General features: G+C 46.0%; 3 protein-coding genes and 3 non-coding genes across 8 annotated transcripts in view; 4 read left to right on the top strand and 2 right to left on the bottom strand.

Moving 5' to 3' along the window:
* Window positions 1–22,996, bottom strand: part of LOC120950337 (BTB/POZ domain-containing protein 9-like) — a 162,787-nt gene that overhangs the window by 90,990 nt on the left and 48,801 nt on the right. The window contains exon 3 of the mRNA XM_049606399.1: window positions 20,964–21,037. Within this exon, the coding sequence (XP_049462356.1) occupies window positions 21,006–21,037 (32 nt within the window). The 3' untranslated portion in view covers window positions 20,964–21,005. The remainder of the gene's footprint in view (window positions 1–20,963; window positions 21,038–22,996) is intronic.
* On the top strand, window positions 1,433–3,323 carry LOC120952865 (uncharacterized). Its single transcript, XM_049606403.1, has 3 exons — window positions 1,433–1,586; window positions 2,090–2,536; window positions 2,618–3,323. The coding sequence occupies exons 2-3, from the start codon at window positions 2,152–2,154 to the stop codon at window positions 3,274–3,276; spliced, it is 1,044 nt and encodes a 347-aa protein (XP_049462360.1). The 5' UTR covers window positions 1,433–1,586; window positions 2,090–2,151; the 3' UTR covers window positions 3,277–3,323.
* LOC120950141 (uncharacterized) lies at window positions 16,104–20,888 on the bottom strand. 3 transcript variants are annotated; one of them, XM_040367935.2, is made up of 2 exons: window positions 16,930–20,888; window positions 16,104–16,851 (listed from the first exon to the last, which is right to left on the bottom strand). In XM_040367935.2, the coding sequence occupies exons 1-2, from the start codon at window positions 17,041–17,043 to the stop codon at window positions 16,315–16,317; spliced, it is 651 nt and encodes a 216-aa protein (XP_040223869.2). In that variant the 5' UTR covers window positions 17,044–20,888; the 3' UTR covers window positions 16,104–16,314. The 3 variants fall into 3 exon arrangements, with proteins under 3 accessions (XP_040223869.2, XP_040223870.2, XP_049462361.1); XM_040367936.2 differs by having other exon boundaries at window positions 17,002–20,888; XM_049606404.1 differs by having other exon boundaries at window positions 16,912–17,005.
* Trnam-cau (transfer RNA methionine (anticodon CAU)) lies at window positions 17,263–17,334 on the top strand. Its single transcript has one exon. It is a non-coding gene; the product is annotated as a tRNA-Met (tRNA).
* On the top strand, window positions 21,106–21,178 carry Trnam-cau (transfer RNA methionine (anticodon CAU)). The gene has a single exon. It is a non-coding gene; the product is annotated as a tRNA-Met (tRNA).
* Window positions 22,527–22,598, top strand: Trnam-cau (transfer RNA methionine (anticodon CAU)). The gene has a single exon. It is a non-coding gene; the product is annotated as a tRNA-Met (tRNA).

The raw sequence follows: 22,996 nt of genomic DNA, 5'->3' as shown, positions 1-22,996 counted from the left end.
TCCCCCCCCCCCCCCCCCCCCAAAAAAAAGCGTCATCAACTCCCGCTCCAGACTCGCGATCATTTATCAATAGGGACTGCCTGGGGGAGATGGAAGACGGAGGGTGTAACCTGACCATGAAAATGTAGCCTGTGCAGAAGCAGAAGCGATCAAAGATCGTATCGTACCCGGGCCGGAAATGAATGCAGCAAGTAGAAGAAACGTCCGTTTCCCTGGCCGGTGGATAAAACGGCCGGCGAGGGGCAGCAGAAAGGACAATCACATAATTTATTCCGTTTTAATTGCAACCTGTAAAACTGGCAGTGCCCACAGAAGAGTACCAAGAAGCGCGCTTGTGAATGATGTACTCGCAATTAAGTTCTTAACTTGCGCGGGATGCATTGTGGTGTGCATGGGACGTAAAAGCGCCCAAAGGGCTGCTGTACGGTGGTGAGTTTGCTGGTGTTGCTAACGATGTCACTGGTGGATCAGACGGCAGGTCTGAACAAAGGCGTGCACTGCTACCTGAAAGGAACCGAAACCTCAATCGGTAAGTGCCGTGAGTTGAAAAAGTGTGCAATTTCAACAACAGCCAAAACCGGAGAAATCACAAAGTTTCGCCTCTTGCGCCCCGGCGTGCTGCTGTGGTAAGAAAATATCCACAAATGACGAACTCGTAAAGACGCAAGGCGATTAAACAGAAGGAGAAAATAAATTTTACTCAACTTTTGCCTCTGCCTCCCGTGGCCGCCGATTCCCGTTTCGGACCGTTTAACGCAGCACATTACATCAGTGTTTTTTTTTTATTCAGTGCCGACCAGGTTCACAAGCATTTCGTCACGAAATAGACCCTGCCAGCGCCTGCCCGGCCGGTAGTGTGAATAATGACATGATTAATCGCCACAAATTGCGCCACAGCCTCGGCACTACCGCAAACGAGCGCACCAAGTGCCATTCGGGCGAACCGTCTCTCACGGTAGCGCAGCGTCGATTGCCACCGGGAATCGGCGCTATCTGTTGCGACGAGCATAGCATGGCACATAGGCCTGCCCTCTATATACGCTTAATGGCGTGTGCCCGGTGGCTACTACACATCTCGGACGAACGCACCGCGTGATTAGCCTTCCCTGTTTCCATCGCAATCTATCCCCGGGGCAATGGTCAAGCTCATAATTTACTACTAAATAGTGGCGCGTATGGCATGAACTGTACGTGATTTTTTGCTTTCTACCCGCGATAATGATCCAGCAGAACGGTTTTAGGTTTAAAATTTCATCATTTTTATGTTTTTAAAACATAAATAAATCTTTTTTTTTTATAACATTTTAGCACATTTTATCGTACTTTGGTTCGCGTTGGCGAAGTTCACGCGAACGTAAACAGATCGAATCAACGAACCGGCCGCTATAAACCTACGCAGCTTGAAAGTGACAGCGGCGCTCCGGCACGGCCATTCTGTCACTCGGTGGTTGTTTTGAGCAGCTGCGGCAGCGTCTCGTGTGTTTATTTTTGTGGTAAAAATATTGCATTCTGCACCGTTTTCTGAGTGCAACGTGAGACGGAAATTCGTTCCTGAGCTTCGAATGAACCTTCGCACGTAAAAAGTGGTAAGAAAAACACGGTGAAAAACAGTGCTAGCGAAGGGCGCGTGAAAAGCGAGTTCACCACGGGAGCGTGTGACGGATGCTTTGACGCTGCCGTAAATGCCGGCCGTCGTAGCGTAGAGAAGAATGCTACAAGCTGGTTAGGGGCTGTTATGAGCTAGTTTTTACGCTCTTAGTGCCTGTTGATAATGAATCAAATTACAATTAGAGTCCTTTTAGTGAGCATTACGCTGCAATGTTTTTATTTTCTTGCTTTGGTTTGTTTTGATTTGTTTTGTTTACATTTGATGTTTCCTTGGGAGCATTATTACCTTGGCGATCAAGCCGGCTTATGCTGCATGGTAATGGTTCGTCCAATTTAAACACAATTTTAGTCATTTTTCAAATAAGGTGTGAAAATCTCAAAAATCTAACACTGTTTATAAAATTCTATTTTCTATTTTTATAAAATTTTCTGAATTTTGCTCTTCTTAATTGAGAATGTTTGGATTTTCGCTTCATTCTAGTTTATAACTAAATAGCTATACCAATCGCCGTACAAGTTTATCGCTTGCCTTTTGACCACAAAATGCCTTTCGCAATCGTGGAGGCACATGATGCGGGAGATGCTAACAAACAGCTCTACGTTGTGCCGGAAGGATGGCTTTTGGATACGGAACAAACGGAAACGATTCTACTGTGGCCAAGGTGCGATGGTCTAGAAATGTACAAACTGTTAACCGACGGTGAAAGTGTGGCCAACACCAAGTGGATAAAGATGAATTGCACAGTGAAAATGATTAATATACCAAACCTATCCGTTGCACATGGGCATGTTTCCAAGCTGAAAGGAGAATGCATTGAACCATCGGAAGCCACTGCTTCGCAAGTAGTTCAAAAATGTCCAACGCCTAGCCCCTTGGAGGAAGAATGCTCTAACGTGCCTTGCAAAGAAGATATCAGTGAGGAAAAAGGTAAATGAATTAAATAACATCACAATTTTTAGCATTCAATAATGTCGCCTTTATAATTTCAACTGCCTTTTTTATCAATAGCTGAATCATCCTTTTCCAAAACACACTCAAAAACAATGGAAATTGCACCCGCATCGGTGCGAACAATATCCGAGAAAGATTTCTTCAACTTTCTGCTAAAAGTTAATCAAAAAATCACCCTGCTGGAGGCGTTGGTTCGCAAAATTACCGATAAAGTGGTTTACCTCGAAGCACAGGCGCAAATGCTCCAAAGCCGACTCAATTCTCGAACTGCCCCAAAGCAGCCCATGATCAGCGATGTAGACTTTAAGCAAATCGATTGCTTGCAGAGCCTAGAAAGCTTCAACGAAAAACTACTCGACAAAGAGTATCAGGACAAAATGTACCAATGGCTAAACGCGCAGATTACCGAAGTGAAGAGCGAAAACCGCATGACAGAGGCAATCGATATACTGTTTACCAAGCGGTTCATGACAAAGTGCAGCTGGACGGGGGTAGGGCGGGGCAGCGAAAAGATCGCCATGATGCGTATGGTCAACATTAGCAAGCTTTTTCGGCGCGTCGGCACGACCGCGGGCGTAATCGTGAACCAGCGGATGGTGATGCTGTTTTTCATGAAAAAGCTCCGGAATGCCGTCCGCCGGAGTGAGATGAAGCATCTGCGCCGCAGCACTTCGCATAATGTTCCCTCGCACAAGGCAAAGACCGAAAGTCAATAAAATGATTATCTCCTAGCGTCGCTGCAGGTTGCCGTACTGTTAGTTTACACACCTTTTGTTACATTTATGTTTGATTGCTTAGTGATGACATTTCCTGGCCCAATGCACAATAGCGAAAGAAAGCGTTGAAACTAAAAAACGGTACACGCCGGCAACGACCATCATCATCTGTCCAGGCCAGCTAGCGCATTAGTAACGATAATTATGATTACAAAAGACACAAAAACAAATGCTTTATCCGCTCCACAGGGGAAGAAAACCGAAAGGAGGCGGGGAGGGGTTGAAACCGATCCCGAGTCGCTCCCCATTACACGGCGGCACCGAGAACAAGCAACGCGCTTGTAAACGATTAACCGGCAAGCAACGCGGCAGCACACAAACAACGTACCTTGGGGAAGGGCCGAGGGTAGATGATGGCCCGGTTAGTCCATTTAATAGATGATTTGATTTATAAACGCCCAGCCATTTATTATCGCGCTTGCCGACCTGTGCCGGGGCGATGGTGCGGCGCTGATCAATCTTTCGCGGGGTTTTAGCGACGAAGCGACGGCGCACGAAGACACTTGACGCACCACCGGGCGGATGATCTGCGCGACCAGGAAAAGAGGGACAAGTGGGGCGAATAAAATCATAACTCTTTACCGCGCGCAAACGGCGCAGGAGAGCGACAAGCGAGAAAGGAAGGTATAAATTTTCTTTATTAATGCGCTTAATGAGCGCAGTGAGGGGATTATACGGGCGATGTGAGAACTGTGTGAAGAGCGACAAGAAGCCTTTCGCTTTGCGCATTTACACACCGCAACCCCATCGTCGTAGAGGATTTGTGTGTGATGCTGCTGCAAGGTGTGGTGCCAGCTCGGGGAAGGAATGCGCCTGCAGCTGGGCGTTTGGGAGAAAGTGTTAGAGCGTGCTAGGGATTAGTGAATGTGATCGAGCTTGCAAGTGCACGGCGAGAAGAAATTTATCCAGCTGGCAGCTGGGAAAGGACAAAAAAGTTCGTAAATGAGCGGTTTTAATCGACTATTACACGTTTGATGATAGCGATTAGGGATTTAATAGTGAAGTATTATACTTAGCGCATGGCCGATTGCTCGTGAAATAGGGATCTGTTCTTGCAAGTTACCCAAAAGAAAAGGTAGAGTGCAATCGTACCGTAACCGCGTAAAGATAATCTGCGTTTTTACGTAAAATTAGCAAAGATTAATCCTTATCAACATTGTAACTTTGGTTCATATAAGACCCAAAGCAATGATAAAAACGTGATCACCTTCTACGAAGCTAAGGGCGCAAAGAGTGTTGCGTAAGCGAGATCACAAGCTCTAGCCGATGGCCCCTTTCCACAAGTTTAGCTATTTTCCTACATCCGCTTCCTTTGCCACATGCTTATTAATCATCCCGCGCCTATTAGTGAGTCATTAAAGCTCGACAGAAACTTCATTTGACGGGGGAAAATATTGCCTCAAACGGACGTTCCGCAATCATCATCCACCCAACGGGCAACAAAGTAGATCGGCGGTGGGCAAAGGCGATCGTCACGCTCGTGTCATCCTTCGGCTAGAACGGTGTGACTAGAGCCACTCACTCTGCGCTGACGCCATCTCGCTAATGCGGCTCATTTGTTTGACGATGCATTAATTGGCGATTGCCGGGCGTTCGAACGTCCGAACGATGATGATGATGATGATGATGATGTTGCACTTCACAACCCACTGATCCCACAGGCCTATCAACAATCGATCCGCGGGCGGTGTTTTTCGTCCCCTCCCGCGCACCTCACAACACAGCTAGACAAAACGGTACAAACTGTCGATAGTTACCGGGTCGTTGATGGGATGTTGGGTTGGGGCATATTGACAAGCCTTCGCCGAAACCCCTTTCCAACACACTTGACGGCCTATCGAGCACGCGCGAACCCATTTATTGCTTTATCGTGCAATTTCAAGGGGCACTTGGGGAGTGGGCATCAGGGGTTTTGAAGGTACCCGGCGCACTTGTGCAAAGTTTATTGGACCTCTGAGCGCCGCCACTCCTGGGAAGCCTCGAGTGGCCCCAGAGTACAGTTCATTGAAAGTTGCACATACAGTAGTACATATGCAGTACGGCTAGTCCAGCCGGCAGCAGTTACCAACCATCACCGATGTATGTACGCTTTGGACAGGGTGCCACTTTCGAGCCTCTCCTTCACTTTGACGGAGTCTCTCTTTCTCTCTCTCCCTACATTGTCATTGGCGGCGGTGGCATCCGTGTCGACTTCTGTGTCAATATTTACTCTATCCGGGTTGGTGACTAGATAAAGCGGTTATTGGCATACCATTTGATGGGGGCCTTTTTTCTAAAGAGTCATGCCGCCGGGTGTTGGATGGCGTGCTGATAGACGGCACGGGTCAGGAGAGTGATGTAAGAACGTTTACAACTTTACAGGTGCTCGTTGATTTCTAGTAGATTAAGGATTTATCAATGTTAAGGTGGGATTTGTATTAATCAAGCTTTAAAAAATTAATAATGGACTTACCTCTAAGCGCGGGCGATACCGACAGTTAATCCTAGCACTTCTGGTGAAAGATTTAACGTCATCGACCCTAGAATTAGATCCCGATATTACTTAGCGTTGAGGGTGTACAAGAGAGCTTGGAGGAATGAATCATTCTACTAATCTGTTCAGCCTTTCGGCGCATGTAGATCTAACTGGGTGTGCAATAAAAGTGCTATTGCTATGTGTTTAGGATTGATTTGAAGTATCTCCTTAACACCAACTTAAGCTCAATCTCAAACCGTAATTGTGCCTTACGATTTTCTAGAAGTATGTAGGTCAGGGATCCTCAAACTTTTCGTTTGCGGGTCGCAATGTTTTGTAAATAACATTCTCCAGGCAAGTCATTTAGATTAAACCCTTTGCTGTTTTGGTGAACGTTTAAATCTCGTTTTGTTAAGAACATATTCAGTGAATGCATGAAATTTATACAGCTTTCTATTATCGAAGCTTGATTTTCATACTGAAAACTTAAAAATGAAATAGTTGATCAAATTAGTCGAAATAACAGACTATTTTTATCATCCTAAACTCATCGCGGATCTTACAGGGTTTACCAAGTCACTTTGCGATGTGAGCTGCACAATTCATCTCACTTGAGACGTATTTCTATTCTGACGTGCTACTTCATTTGGCCCGAAATAATTTTCTATTCCACCGCATTCATTTGCATCCATTATATGAAGTCTTTTCACAGGGGATGTTAGCTGGAGCCGTTCGCGATGTTTACATTTTTTTCAAAAAATAAATTTTTGGGCTTTTAGAGCTGATTTGTGATACAACTATGTTGTTTAACAAAGAATACAAGTTGATCTTTGCTCCGCTGTAGCATTCTAGCCGAAACATGGGTTATTCATTGAGTTATTAGCAGATTAGACTGAGCTGGTTCAACTGCTAATATCTCATCGAATAATCCATTTAGAAGAATGAAACATGGGTTATTCATTGAGTTATTAGCAGATTAGACTGAGCTGGTTCAACTGCTAATATCTCATCGAATAATCCATTTTTCGGCTAGAATGCTACAGCGGAGCAAAGATCAACTTGTATTCTTTGTTAAACAACATAGTTGTATCACAAATCAGCTCTAAAAGCCCAAAAATTTATTTTTGAAAAAAAATGTAAACATCGCGGACGGCTCCAGCTAACATCCCGTGTGAAAAGACTTCATATAATGGATGAAAATGAATGCGGTGGAATAGAAAATTATTTCGGGCCAAATGAAGTAGCACGTCAGAATAGAAATACGTCTCAAGTGAGATGAATTGTGCAGCTCACATCGCAAAGTGACTTGGTAAACCCTGTATGAAGTGCGCTGGACGTTGTTTGGAGACCCCTAATCTAGGCCAAAGAGAAGTATCTGAACCGTTCTACAAAACATCTATATTTCCAATTGCAACAACAAAATATAGAAGATATCAATATCTTCCTATTGTATCCTAAATTATTGCGCTTAAAAGCCCCTCAAAACCCCCTAACATTCATAAAGCGATCGTTTACCTACCACCGATCGACCCTGATTTATAAGATCGCCTCGCTTTTAAGTACATAAAAGTCTACGTTTTCGACCGTCTCTACACCGCAATAACACCAACCTGCCGCTCTTCACAACCGGCTATCAATTTTTATGTTAAAGCAATTCAACCCGCTACTATAATGGTCGTCCCCTATGTCCCCTATCAAGAAACGTTCCCAGGCTTCGATCTACTCGTTCGCCAACAAAATCACGTCCACGGAAGGGAACGCCACGTTCGTACCTACTACGCCACAGAAAACCAGTCAAATTAATTGCTCATTGCAAACCGATCAAAACACACTGGACGGACTCGGTTTTGGGAGGAACTAAAAAAAAAAAGGCAGCTTGGCACATAAATTGCACCCTATACCATGCACACACATGCACACAAAACTGCTTACGAAAAAAGCCAAAAACTCCAACTCCATTTACCGGTGTCGAAAAGATCGTGTTCAAATTTACGTTATCAATTTGTATGATAATTAATTAGCACTTCGAAACCGCCGGACGATCGCCGTGCCACAATGGCGTGGCGGCGTCCTAGTGCAAGGGCATCTTTCTTCTCCTATCCCCTCGAAAGACCCAGAAACGGATCTTTTATAGGTGAAGAAGCTTTTCGGAGCTGTTTGGTCCGCCGGCAGCGCTAAATGGTGTGGGAATGCTAATTCAATTTATCACCTTCATTTTCATTAACGAGCGTGCCAGGAACACACACACACACACACACACACAAACACACATCTCGGTGAGAGCGGTGTGAGAAGCTGTGGTGAGTGGTTTGAAATTGATTTTTTATCGCCCATCCTGCCTCCCCTAAAACAAAACCAAAATAAACCGCTGCAGCGGAGCAATAAGAAAGCACCGGACCACTCCAGAAACGGGGCAAACGGTAACATACACGCACACACACTACCTCATCTCCATTAGAAAGCTTTTGCGCCGCCGTCACTGCGTTTTCGGTACGATCAATCCGCACTAAATGCAACAAAGTCAGCTCGATGACAACACCCGAAATGCAGCTGCCGATGGACGGTGATGCGTTTTTGTTTGCTGGGAATGCCACAGGGAAGAGGTGAGGCTATAATTTCACCTTTAATGTGCATTCCCTCTATATCGGACTAAAGTTTCCCAAGGCCCAACGACGGCGGCGATGGGACTGATTTGCGTTTCATGCGCTTTTTAGCGCAGCAGATGGAGAAAAGTGGGACGGATCATAAAATAATGATAATGCGTTTTTCATTTCACGCCTTCCGTGCGCGCGGGTCGCGAATGATGCACACATCAACCGGAGTCATTAATGATGCCGCCGCAGCGTACGAACCGATGGATGTTCTGTGTTTTGCCAACCGGGAAATAACCAACAACGCATCAAGGCGAAAGTGTAAAATGCAAAATAAATTAATCGAAATGGAGTCAAATATTTCGGTTTGACGGTAATCATTTCCCTGTCGATGTGGTAATGCATGTGCATTCGAATCATCGTTCCAGGTTTGCTGGTTAATGCTTTTCTGCCAAATGTATGCCATAAACGCAGACTTTCAATTGATTTGACAATATTTTCCAAAAAAATATCCCAATAAGATTCATTATATTTTTTTTATTTATCATAAAATGAAGATGAGAGCTTAGAAGCACCAATGTAACATTTTGCTGCAGTTTCAAGATCCATTCATCCAGCCGACCAACACAACAGAATCATATTTTAGCGTAATGGTATGAAATTTAACATGGCAAGATATTACCCTTCACTAACGTTTTTCCTCTCTTTTCCGAGGAGAAAAATTTAAATTTTTAATGCTTAACACACTAACGTTAATTATAGCATCACTTTCAGTTTTATGATACTTTCGGCATAAGGGAACAATTTTCATCCCTTTTTTCGTTCCTTCACGCACCGCGCGGCATGGGAAAGTCAACTCAGCGCCATTCTTAACGGCTTCGGCACATGTAAAACAATGAAGTAACAATACCTGGAGTCAGAGGAACTGAAGAAGCTTGTACAAGCCCCGTGCAACGACTTGCCGGAACGGAAAACCGCCCGTTCGATCATTAATCAATTACATAATTTATAACTGCACCGCGTGTCCGAAGGGGTGTGGCTTGGTAAGCAAACCGATTTTATCTTCTCGATCGCACACCCGTAACTGGTGCACTTATGCTGCAGCATCGTGACGACAGAAAACGCTCCAAAGCCACCGGCCACCCTATCGCCCATTCTCACGATGAAGAGCTTCAAAGGCGCGGCCGTGTGGGTTGTGATCGGCTGGGCAGTGTGCAATCGCTCGCTTACGGTGCAATCGATGCAGCAAAGGTGATCATTAGCGACTTAACACCTGTATACGAGTTTCATTGCATCCCGGCTGGACGATGATAAAATGTAACAATTTCGGTATGAGATCATCATTTGCATACTCGCCACTCCGGGAACTGGAATGGAACGGGACTATAAAACCATCATTTGACGCGGCCGGCCTTGCCTTAGATCGGGAGCATTCGAGCGCTCGTTTTATTGACGGAAGGAAGCGTTTGCGTTGCACATCTTTCACTCCGAAAAGCGCCTCCGAACGATGGTGTAATGTGTTAACTTTATGCTTCTATTTATTGCCTCGCGTAGCGTTGATATGTTGGGACAAACAGGTTCAAAAATGCATTTAAAGCCGGTAAAAATGCGCCTGATCGTATGTGATTGAGGAATGAGTAAGAAGAAAAGAACCGATCCCCGAAATCGCGATCCCCTCATCATAGGACAGCTTCCCAATGATGCTGCTTGTTTGTGCAACTAGCAACCAGCATAAGTTTAACATAAAACTCGCATTCAAACCCAACAAACATTGTCACCGTTATCAGCCGATTAATTGCAAACGCGGTTAAACCTGACAGCGGACCCTGTAGTAGCTTGTAGGCGCGCTTTCACCACGCTTAAGACACAACCACACCCAAACCCTAAACGGCCTTGTTCCCGCAGCACGAAGCATAATCGGTTTTAACGGCGACTAAACACTCCCGGCCAAACGGCCCCGAAAAAAAACCAACAAAACGGCTACCCATGTAGTGTCGTGTCGTCGCACCCGTCCCGTTCACGGGGCACGATTAATCTGAAATAAATCTTCCCAACAAATGGCTCTGACCTTCCGTGCCCGTTGCACGAGCCCGAGTGGTCACAGTTGCCGAAAATCGTGGCTAGGCGTGTGACGATTTATGCTTCAAACGTATACACACACGCACACCCTGATGACGCGGCTCACGACCGTTCTAAAGCCAATGATCATAAACTACGCACGAGCTAGCCTTAAAATCGCATCTCATTTTCAGGGGGAGGACGAAGATCACGCGAGATCACGCGTATGATCACAAAACCCAAAACTGTGTGGACACGTCTAAAAAAATCCTTTCCCCAGCAATGGGTTCCAGGCATTTTTACCAAGAAATAGGCTTTTTTGTCTTCTAATATCTCCGACAACCTAAAAACACACGCACCCACGGAACGTAAACTAATCAGCCAGGGCAAAGTGACACACAACTTAGGGGGTTTCGGAATGAATTAAACCCTCACCTTCTCGCACCGCCAAATGGATGGAGAGGAGAAACAAAAAAGGCATGCCTTCGACAACTATGCGCGATCTATTTTGCGCTTGCTATCTTAACGATCCTCGGCGCAGGTTCTGTCCTTCTTCTAACGCGATGTGACAATCCTGCCAATAAAACGCCTTAACAGATGAGCCTTCCATCAGGCACGTTTCGTCGCCAAACGGAGGGGGGTGTGAGTAGCGCATTACAATAAGTCACCGGCAACACCGCGACCAGTTCCAAAATGGTTCCACTAGCTAGCATAGGAAGGGTAACCGTTCCCATACCGGCAACCGGCAAAAGCAACGGTGAATGGTAAAATGTCACCCGCGCAGGTCAACCGGCGAGGCAAATTATCGTCGACCCGTAAATTATGGTGCCCATTATCGCACCCCCACAAGCCCAATCCCCTCAAAAGTGCGGCAAAAGTGCACCGGGCACCGCGTGGCAGGTTACCACTAAATGAAAGCTGGCTCCCTGTCAGCTTGGCGCTTCACACACCCACACAGCCTAGGCGGTGCTCCAACTGGTACCGTTTGATTTGTTTGAAAATGCTTGCCCTGTTTCACTTCGCTTTGCTGTCCACTTTTGTACGTCTGTTTGTTCGTTTCATCTTTGCCTACGCCCAAGACACCACCCCAGCATCATTAGAATAATAATCTCGCCGGACTAATAAAATGGGCTGACGTACACAAGCTGCTGCTGATGCTCATCTGTGGTCTCGTACCGTGTGCGACGTGTGGCATAAATGAGTGTTTCTCGATAAGGCTCCGACACGGTTCCGACTACCGATACAGCACAGGGCGGCAAACATGAAGCTTCATTTTAGTTAGATGTTACGATGGGATGAAGAGGTAGTGGAAAAGAAAGGAGAAATGTCCTACATGTGGCCAATTTTGAGGTGGCTGAAGTCTAATGATCGCAGTACATCGTTGTCGATCAAGACCGAATTGAATGAGAAGTGGAAAAGCTAATTCCTTTTGAATTAATAAAAATAGTCCTTCGAACCGGATTCTCACAACAAACCTGACGAACATTATCATACATACAGAAGCCAAGAAACAAGCAACGCTTGTTCACTTATGGCATTTGTAAAAAAGTACTAAAAAACACTGAACAAATATATTACTCTCCACCCGATGTATATCTCAGACATTTCTCGATCATTTAATTATCTGCTCTGGTCAGTGGAGCCGATACATGGATAGTAACGCTACAAACTTATTGGAACTTCTAATAATTTTCGTATCATTTTGCTGCGTCTCTTCTTCTTTATCGTTCAAAATTTTAAATTTGATTTTATGGTAATTATCACACCTGCTCACGAAATTTTACTCACCTCCAACTAACTGCCTTTGCCTACCCTGGCTGCATTTGCACTAACACTATTCTCTTACACGGCGGCAAAGACATCGGGCCTCAGATGACGGATAAGGGCATCACATACAACGCTTGGAAAAATCACCGTTCCACGTTTGCTGCTCCTACCAATCCTACCCCCTTTCCAAGCCCACCCTATCACGACCATGTTACGACCGCCCGGTAATTGTGGCAATAAAAGCTACCTGATGTGTAATTACGGCTACCCCGCCCGACCACAAAGCGCGGGCGCGCGTGCAGATCAAAAGAAAGTACCGGGTGCGGTCGGGTTGTGGATGCGGGCATTTGCACAAACGTGCCTGTACGCACTGCCATGCAGCTGCCGGTGTGCTCAAAATGCGGCACAGGGTCAAAGCGGAAAGACGGCCAAAACTTCGTCACTGCATTCGGTGAAGGGTTCCACGTCGAGCCGTCGACTTTTGTGGTTCAATTTTGAAGCAACGCTTCGTGCATTACGATTACAACTCTGTTCTGTTTGCCATGTTATGCAGACAACTGTGGGAAAATTATTTTAAGTTTTTTTATATACCTGAAAATAAGTCTCCAATTTAGAGTGTATTTTTTAACAGACTCTCCTCTATCTCTCGCGTGCAATCATTTTTAATTAATTTCCCTACATTAGCAATCGCTGAAGCTTCTTTCTAATGGACGGTGTATATATCACTTGGCCGAAAGCTTCAACCAGCGTCTCTGCCCAAAAGCTTTCCTCCTGATTAAAGGTGTTTAAGCACCAGTTCACTAATCATAGGATAGAAAAATACCACCGATAAGCCAACGGCATCCCAAAATACATTCGCTCAAGGCTCTCGGCGTTTTAGGCTTTTGCCGCCCGGAGCCGAAAAAATGCCTTTAGCCAATCTTAAATGCCATCTTTTCAATTGCCTCACTCTTCTAAATGCTCTCTCTCTCTCTCTGCGGACTAGTCGTGTAGCACGGCAATGTGAAAATACAGCCCACCGAGTACCGAGCTAATCTAATCGGCCACTTCCCCTCGAACCAGCCTCCAGATTCCCTGGGTAGCGCTCAACAAACCGGCCCGCTCGCACGCTTTCGGGCGCCGTTTGTCACATAATCTACTTGCCAAACATAAACTTCGCTTCCTTCACCTTCCCCGTGCCTTCTAAACACATCATCATCATCATCGTCGCTGGCCGGGCTTCGATCGGTCCCAGTTAGCAGCATTTTCCCATTACCGCGCAACGGAGCTTATCCAAAACCGTGCGCTGCCGGTGGAGCAGAGCCCGCTCCAGGTGAAACAATAATGTGTAGCACTCCATTTCGTCACAACAAGTGGCACCGGCATTCCAGTTTTTCCCACACTTCAAACATTAGAGGCCTTCCTCCTGGTAGCGGGACACCGTTGAGCTTCCTTTTGATGTCACCAGCTGCGGACTGCGGGGGAAAACCGGTCGAAAGTTATCACAAACGCGTCCATATTCCCCGACATGGCGGTGGCAAAGTGGCAGTGTTGTCCCATTCCGAGCTACACCTTCGGCACTCGTGGGACACATTCTCTAGGGGAGGATGTTGTGCTGATCGTGTGATGTGTATTTGAGCGGCTCGGGGTTTCAAGAGGGAAACATATTTAGATAAATTATTGATAAAATACAAATTCCTCTACGACCCAGGGATCGATAATCTTTCACAACGAAAAAAAGTCAACGGTACCCAAATGCATGCGCTCTATACGTTAGAATTCACCCAAACATTCCAAATGTCCTCGAAGGCAGAGTGCGCAAAGAAGATCATTAGTCTTCCATTCCCCACCAAAGAACAGTATGCGCTAATTTTCTAAAATCGTTCTTGATCGGTTATTTGGTCCCCCAATTCGGCTGGTGAGACAATTTGCTAAATTACTAAATTAGAGACCCGTGGTTAACCTTCAGCTTGGGATCGCAGCTGAGGATCGCAGTTGTATTTTAATTACCCGCCGCCCGTATTCCAAACCGCATCGAACCCAATCGGAGTTTTGGAGATTCCGTCTTTCTGGAAATTAATGCCACATCCTGTCACATCTCGATGTCATCAAATTCATTAAGAGATTTCGGTGTGTCCGCGATGCTTTTATGCGCCCATTCGCTTCCACCCGACCTGAGCGGCGCGCGCGCGCTTAGAGCTGGTGGCAGTAAGAGGGCAAAAGCGCGAGAGAAATGTGCGCCATTGAGCACCTCGCGATCGGGCATGATCGAGCGCGCCTGTCGTAACACTGTCACATGGAGGGCCAGTGTTTATAATCTGCCTCGCCCCGCGGCACCCTGCAGATACCTATCCCATTCCCATTCGGTGCCTCAGAAATGAGGCTATCTTTTCAATGAGTTTGATTTCGAGCCGAGTGACACAAATCCTCGGAGTGGTGCCCTCCTGGGGATTCTGACCGCATTGGGTCGCTTTCGGCGAACGCCGGACGATAATCGGGTCCTTTCGGCGGCGGCACACCGGAGTCCGTTAAACCGATTTCCCATGCCTTTCAGCGTGCGGTACACCGGAAAGCTGGTAGGCAGCAGTAGGTAATTTTCTTCGCCTTAATGCATGTCAACATAACCTCCGAAGCGGTAGCTTTTAACGCCCCTGTCTGCCTCCAGACATTTTGCGGTTTTGCGCCTGAAGTGGTCGATTATTGCCGCTAATCTGGGCAGGACTTGAGCGAGAAACTTGGGCTCTCCGCGCGTTCCGTTGCTGGAATTTGCGAGAAGGGAGGAAGGGTACCCAGCCGTCCCGAGCAAGCAACCGGAGTTGCGCGCATTGATAAACGGACGACCGTTAAATACCACCTGCTGGGATGAAGGGTGGGGGAGCAGCAATAAGAAGCGAGCAAAAGATTGAGGAATCTGAAATGTTTGCCACTCAAAATGTCACCCGAAATCCTGCCGATGGGTGTAATTTTACTTACCTTAAATTTACGCATTAGTGTTATCATCAATAAAGCTTTACCGCCCGAACTGTGGTTCCGTAGAGTTACGGCAAAAGGCAATGGGGTCATTTTACACCCATCTGTGTTTTTGACTTTTGCTTACGATTCGTACTTTAAATTGGTAAGATGCATTCGTCAACCAGACCCAATACAATGAGGGCTTAGAGCCCCAAAACACCAAATTTCCCCTGTAGAAGAAAGAAGAAGGTGAAGAATTCAGAGAACACAAAACCATGACAAAATGCTAGCAGATAAGAGACACTTTTGGAGAGGATGCCAATGTAACTTCAAAAGGGAATGGAAATTCCAGGATATCTCGATGCATAACTCAACACATGAAGCCTGAATTAATTATTTTGTATTAAATGCACACCGGAGAGCGTTTAATGCCCTTATTCCCCCAGTGTCTATCATTGCTTTGTATCATTGCTTTCAATAATGAAGCAATCTTCTCATCCCACAGTGGATGATGCCTCAATGACTTCTCAATGATGTACGCGTCTAGACACGGGTAACACCCAGACCAGACTACGTACCAGTTGTCAAAGTTTAAAAAGACTTCCACCGTAACGCAACAACCAACCAAACAAATGGAATCGATACCCTTCGCAAGTCCCATTTACGGAGAATCTGACATCCCAGGCAAGGTTGGTGGTTCATGATTTGTTGTGTCGGGGCACCGACGGTAATGGATTGTGAAAGCAATATCATCCAACGAACATGTCTTCTTCACCAAATACGTACTCAGCCGATGAACGAGAGCAATTCAACCGACCGATTCAATGTTACTTTCAGCCGTCAATATTGATTCATTTCGTACAATATCGTTACGGATCGCTTTTGTCACCCACAACACAAAGATAATCCCACTACGTGTGAACCCGGACAGCTTTTACCATCTTTGCAGCAGACAATGAAGATGATGATGTTTCATTTCTTTTACATTTAACTTGCGCCTTGGTGGGTGGAAGAATTAGGCAACACTTCAGGGCGATTTCCATTGATGGAGCATTTCCACCGTGGCTCCTGTCAATGCTGAACTTCTATTTGATTAGAATGTAGCAATAAAACATCAATAACGAATAAAACGACTGTTTCAAAAGGTTCAAGCGGTCGCTCTGCCCACCCCTCACACTATTCCAACGTTTCCATATCCTTCAAACGCTCCACGAGATCACGAATTTCGTTTAGCAGCTTCATGCGCGTCTGCTGCTTGCTCGTCTCAAACAGTTCCGTGTGCAGTACTTGTAAATTTTGCTCTCGGTGCGGCAACAGACCACGATCTCCATCGGGATGTAGCTGTTTGGTCAAATCTTCCGCAGCTTTAACGGGTTCTGTCATCAGCTCTGGTTCTGGCACAGTTTCACGCACCGCTTCGGAGTCCAACTTTGAACTGTGTGTCCAATTTTGTTCGATTTTCTCGATCGATTCGTCAATGAGCCGCGTTACTTCCTCTTTCAGCTCGGACAGAACCTTCGCAGCGCTACAGGATACGGCCGGATTAATGGACGGAAGCTTCGGTGTGCATCCCTGAACGTCCGAATCGCTCAGCTCGCTGATAGTGTCCGAGACTGGTCGTTTGATTTCCTCCTTCGATCCATAGCATCCACCCGAATGCTCCTGCTGGTGCTGTTGAATCTTTCGCATAGTTAACCACCTGTTCGATGGCGACTGTGAAAGGGGGAAAGTTGAAAGGGCACCATGGTTTAAATTAAATCACTCCGACACAACCGTTTAGCAAACTCTCACATCCATCCGTGACACTTTCGGTAGATCTTGCTCTGGGGCGGAATATATGCGACCACCGTACTCCACAATTACCTTTTTCCCGACCGTTCGGATAGGATTAATTGTGGTCTCCATCGTATACAGAACAAAACCGAACAAACGATGCGACCGGATTGCTGCGGCGAATGTGTAGCTTTGCCAAGCCTGCTACGAATAGAGGCAGAATAGAAATTGGTGATGTCGTTTGAAAAATGTCATTTGAAAAAGGACAAGAATTCGCCTTCTTAGATTGCATAAATTATGCAAAAGCTGGATACTGGACCAACCATTTATTTTTATCGCAAACTATCACAGAGCAGAGTGGCGCAGTGGAAGCGTGCTGGGCCCATAACCCAGAGGTCCGTAGATCGAAACTACGCTCTGCTAATATCAGACTGAAGAGAAGCATTACGCATACAAAGAATGTCGGTGGTTATCGATGTGTTCTCTTTTTTTATATAAACATTCTGAAAAGCTACTTAAAAAAATGAAAAAAGTGTATATTTATTATAAAACATTTGTTAAGGGGCTATTTCCAAATACTTAATCTAGAATGCATCAAACGGTACTATTTTGGCTTAACTAATGATGTTTGTATTCAAAACCATCAGAAGTTTTAGACTGATATGATAACTATACTGCAGTAATGTAAAACACGCAATATCTTGAAAACATAAATTTTTAATATCCCGAAAGTACAATCGTCTTGTCGGCAGTGACAGATCGATGGTAATCGGGCTGCCCAAAAGTAAAAGCCCACCACCAACCCCCGCTCTCCACCAAGAAACCCTTTCCCCATTCCATCCCACTAAAATGAATCGTGATTGCAAACTGGAAGCTCACCACAAGAGCCGAACAATCACTCGAGGCAAATTGAAAATGCACAACGCCCCAGCACGCCGCGCTGGAAGTGGAAGCAGCTTACCGGCGCAAAACCACCAGGACCAGCGCATCCCCGTGCGTGCGTATCCCTTTCCACAGACAACAACAACAACAAAACTACCGTCTTGTTCATAGTCACCCGTCGCTACAATACAAATCCCACCGTCATAGCAACGAAAAACCCCTCCGCGCAAGCTAACTGACAAAAGGAAACGGTTGCGGATTGCGAACGAACAGCAGCAGCAGCAGCATCCGCAACCCAAAAACCGCAACCGCAACCTCGGCGATCAACAAAAAAAAAGGACGTAAAGAGCACGGCGTGGTGAGGGAAAATGGGTTCGAACAACAACAATAACACACGGAACAGACAACAACACACAGCAGAAGACAAAAAAAAAACTGTTGCAAATAAAGCATCCCTCTCGCGCGCGCAACATTCATTCTCTGCTCTCCCTTACCCCCACCCTAGCAAAGAAGAGAAAAGAAATCGCAGCCTCCTTAATGACAGCAAAAAGATTTCGCTCGAAAGGTGCGCGACGAACCCTCGCGCGCGCGTGTGTGCGGACCAACGGGCACGAAAAGCCACCGCGAAATATCATCAGCAGCAGCCGCAAAAGAGAACAACGGAGCAACCAACAACAAAATTCAATTCCTTCCTTCTGCCCCAACGAGGCACGATCCTTTCTTCCGTGCATTCCCTTGCCCTTCCAGATCACTGCCGAACGTCCGAAAGGGGTGGTGGTGGTCCGTCTGCTGTCCAAGAGCGAAGCGACAGGCAAGAAAGAGAGTGACGGAGTAGAGTAGAGGATAGAGGGAAAGGCAGAGAGAGAGAGAGAGAGAGTGAAAAGGGAACAGCAAACGAGTCATCTTAAAGGCCGTGAGAACGTTTTGCGTTCGCGAGTTCCCAGACTCGTGCTCTTTCGTAAATTGCACGCGTCCCAAACCCCCTGTTTTCCCTACTCCCTACTCCCCAGTGATCCCACTCTCCCACCCCTCCGTCACTTCCAATCGAACTTTGATCTCGAACAAACCCCGCATCAAGGGGTAGGATATATAAAAAAGGAGCATCAACTGGGTGGAGCAAGAGAAAGAGGGAGAGAGAGAGTCTCTAGAGTGATCGTTGGCGGTGATCGAAAAGGGAATCCGTTTTCCCTGCGCCCTTCCCAAACCGCGCGCAACCCTTGTGAGGCGCGCATTCCGTCTGCGATCGCGCGCGTGTTCAACAATGGCACAACCGGTGGCTTTCTGAAGGGGTCCGGGGGGGTGCAGGTCTACTTCGGGGTTGCGCGCCCGGCGTGTGTCTGAGCAATGTGTGCCTGCCAGGCCCTCTACCTAACCCCACCACGCACCATTCTCTGCTCGATCAATCTGTCCGTGTTTTTATTTGCGCTCGCAGAAATGAAGGCGAGGCGAATGGAGCGAAGAGAAAACGGGGAGAACTTTGCCGCCCCATGCGCCTTATGCTGCTTGGGATGTGTCGCTGACCGTCATCTACCATTTCTTCTCCTTCTCCTTTGCACACGATCGCGCCAGCACACACACACACACACACACCAATCGAATGGTTCGAAATTGAATGGGAAAGGATTCAGCCCGGTGCCGCTTGTCGCTTCCAGTACACGAACGCGTGTGCGCACGCTTCCAATTTCGAATGCGCCACACCGCGGCAGCCTCCCGCTTGTGTTGCGATGTGTTGCGCCACTCTGGCACGATCCGGGCGCAAGCCATATCGCGCAGGAAGCTCTACGTGGCGGACGTGGGATTTGGTCGGACCGGTGGGAAATGAATCACTCACGTTCGGGACTACCTGATCGCCGGTGCCAGCAAGAGGGAGTTGTAAGGACCACGGAATAGGAGTGTTGAAGTTAAGTAAATGAAAGAAGTACAGTGTTTGATGTTATTTTTTTAATTTAAAAAAGCCTAGAAAATCATTTGAACCTTTAATAATAAATCTTTTTTGCTGTTTTTGCATTCTGTTCTTGGATGAAAATTATTTTTATTCAATTTTATTTCACTTGATGTATTGTCAATTAAGTTTGAATAATTATAATATTTTTAATAGGCTAATTTAATCAGCCAAACTACAAAATCCAGCATTTCAACGTTATATCTGATTAAACTGCCAAATTCCAGAAAGATAATCTAGAATAGTGCTTCATTTTGTGTATGTTTATCAAGCAAACGACACTTCACGATCAATTACGATATGGATTTCTATCATTACTCAATCAAAATACAGACAGTTTAATAGGATTTTTCAGTTAAGTTTTGAAAACTACTTCATCTTGTTATTTACTTGCTCACATTCCCAACACTACTGTACTCACTCCATCTCCGGTACGTTTCACGAGTACATGCCAAAACTAAGATACCAATGTCATAGCAAACAGCATACCACGCGGATGAAGTGATTGGTACCGGTGCCAACGTGTGTGTGTGTATGCAGGTCAGAGAACTGGCATGTCCGCCAGCCACTTACGGCAGCAAGTTCAAATTACCCCTCCTGCTTCATCTGTGACCACCACTTCGCCATCAAACCCTTCCCCACCCCATTCAACTATAATCTAGCATCGAGAGCCCGCATATGTTCGTGTGCATGTACGACCCCCATGTACGTCCCATGCCGGCAAGCAAAGCTACAACACACAACAAAAAAATCCGGGGGCACGCGCGCTTATTCGTAAGATCATCGCGCGCATGAACGATTCAGCGTAGCGCAATTCACTCCGATCAGACGAAGGATTACGAAGGGCAGGGGGAATGCTGAAGGGTTTCTGAGGTCGAGGAGGGGTATATCTTCTTTCCCAGGCTTTGCGACCTGTGTCGGTGGAATGGCGCACGCCCGGCACCCTCAATCGTGAGACCACTTCTCGGAGAGCGGGCGGCAGTAGTGGTCTTGGCACGATCTGCGATCTTGCATCTCGGTTCCTCCAGGTACTCCTTCCACCCGTCCCCTTAACATCCGAGAGTGACCTAGGGAGAGATTATTATAAGAGTGAACGAAGCCGTCGACGAGGTCTACGATTTGCTTCACCTATGCCTCGCCTCCTGCCTGCTTCCGGCAGGGTAAGCTGCCTTATAAAGTTATTCATATTATTATCTAATTTATATATACGATGGAAATTGGTGCTCACGATTTGCACATTGTTGGGGCGCCTTGTGAGCGATGGGTGGAATTATGCCAAGCGGAGAACCCAGGGGACATTTCCTGTAAAGACAGAAGGTAGGGTGAAAATAATTAAACTAATTGAAAAGAACTTCCCCCTCTATCAGCTTGCCTCGATAGCGCAGTAGGTAGCGCGTAAGTCTCATAATCTTAAGGTCGTGAGTTCGATCCTCACTCGGGGCAGGGAAGAAATCTACTTTTATTTGTTATTACACTTAAAAATATTTGTTGATTGGTTTACTATACATCATCATTATTATCATTTGACTTTGACGCTTTGTGTCTTGATCCTTGACTAATGGTTTCTTCAACACTTCATGCATTTATTCGCATTATTACAACAAAGGGCTACACGTGATACTTCATTAAAAAACGCCCATCTCTACTAGTGAACCTTCTCGCTTTCTTTCATAAACACAGTTTCATTATTACCGTACGTAAATTAAACCCTGTCTCACGGGCGGTTCCCCAGACGGGAATGAAACACTTGGGCGGTGTCGTCCGTTGTCTTTTGTGCGAGCTTAGAAAACATGACAGCTTTACGAATGCCGACCGATGCCCAAGGCGGCCTCACGTGATAGTCGCGTCTAAAGCCCCCGAAAACCGTCACCGTCCATTGTGGCCGGCGTGAGGCAACACGAACCACACCAAAAGCCAACCGCGATGCAGGGCACGACCCAAAACTTAGCTCATGTAGCGCAAGCAAGAGCAGACGGTGAAGACGGTTCTTATCTCGTGACCGCGCACGACAGACAAGCGCTCTGGCGAGTTTTCGCAAGTCAGATTACGATAACGAACGGGCCGGCCAAACGGGCCCGATTCCCCTCTAATGGACAAACTCTGTTCGTGAGTGAAGACTTCCACCAAACCAAGCCTACACACGCCCCATCTGCTGCCGTCTACCTAATGCAAAGGGCTCTCTCTCTCTCCAGCTGTTGTTGGCCATTGCTGGCAAGTGGGCGTTGCATGACCGAAGCACAGAACATTCCGACACTTTTCTTTGACCGTGACAGAAACCATCCTCAAAGCAATGGTTTCGAGATCGAAAAAAGGCCCCCTCATCAAATATTTAGGGTTAATAAAAAAATCGGCGCATTCTGGAGGCTGGACGGCGCGCAACTGGAAGCTGTCAGAGTGCGTAAGAGCATCTTTTTACGAAGGACCGGACTGCCCAAAAACGGAGTGACTCTATCTCGTGCACTGCATCCAATGGGGGCTATCTTAATCAGATTGTGCAGCTTGTAATTTAATGCGCTTTTTGGCACTTTTTGGCAACGCACGTGTCTGGTCGCGATCGACTGATAAAAAAAAGTGTAGTGCAAGCGACAAAAGCCCTTATAAAAGGACAAAAACAGTCAACATCGGTGTTATTCTATTTTAGAATAAACAAATAAAAACAGCAACTACATCGTGTGTACGCATTCGATCAGAACAGATAATCAGACATGCGCACAGACTGGCTAAGTAAGCGGTGTACGGTAATAGGCGAGAGGAGTGATTATAAATACATTTAACTGGCAATTAAGCATGAAGCAGAGTGGCGCAGTGGAAGCGTGCTGGGCCCATAACCCAGAGGTCCGTAGATCGAAACTACGCTCTGCTAATCGGTTAGAGTTATTATTTTTGTAGAGAGCATTTCGTTTACGTGTAAATAATTTGACAATAAGGAGAGTTGTATAAAAAAGAATGAAATTATTGATGTATACAAAATAGTTTAGTTAAAACAAAAAATTATAACACATAACTATACAAATTCCATCCAGCCAAACACTGGTCATATTATTGTTCAAAATCTAGTTCAAAATCAAAAAGGGGGATGATTGTTGAGCGGAGCTCTATGATTAGGTGAATAAACTATGGTTATCATCATCAACCTGTTCCGCAATTATTTTTTCCCTACTAATAGAATAAGATAAGAAGCGTTTTATATTATTACATAATAATTAAGGTTTTAATTAATTAAATTCTATATATTTTCACGCTTTTATAGTCTAAAATAAA

Source organism: Anopheles coluzzii, chromosome 2 (genome assembly GCF_943734685.1).
Source record: "Anopheles coluzzii chromosome 2, AcolN3, whole genome shotgun sequence".
Lineage (NCBI taxonomy): Eukaryota > Metazoa > Arthropoda > Insecta > Diptera > Culicidae > Anopheles > Anopheles coluzzii.
This window is presented reverse-complemented; position numbering and strand designations above follow the sequence as displayed.

Bases quoted from the DNA above. Each gene is read 5' to 3' on its own strand.
- LOC120952865 (XM_049606403.1), top strand. From the start codon at position 2,152: ATGCCTTTCGCAATCGTGGAGGCACATGATGCGGGAGATGCTAACAAA. The intron at 2,537-2,617 runs GTAAATGAATTA...TTTTATCAATAG, and splicing joins AGATATCAGTGAGGAAAAAG to CTGAATCATCCTTTTCCAAA.
- LOC120950141 (XM_040367935.2), bottom strand. From the start codon at position 17,043: ATGGAGACCACAATTAATCCTATCCGAACGGTCGGGAAAAAGGTAATT. The intron at 16,852-16,929 runs GTGAGAGTTTGC...CCCCTTTCACAG, and splicing joins CGAAAGTGTCACGGATGGAT to TCGCCATCGAACAGGTGGTT.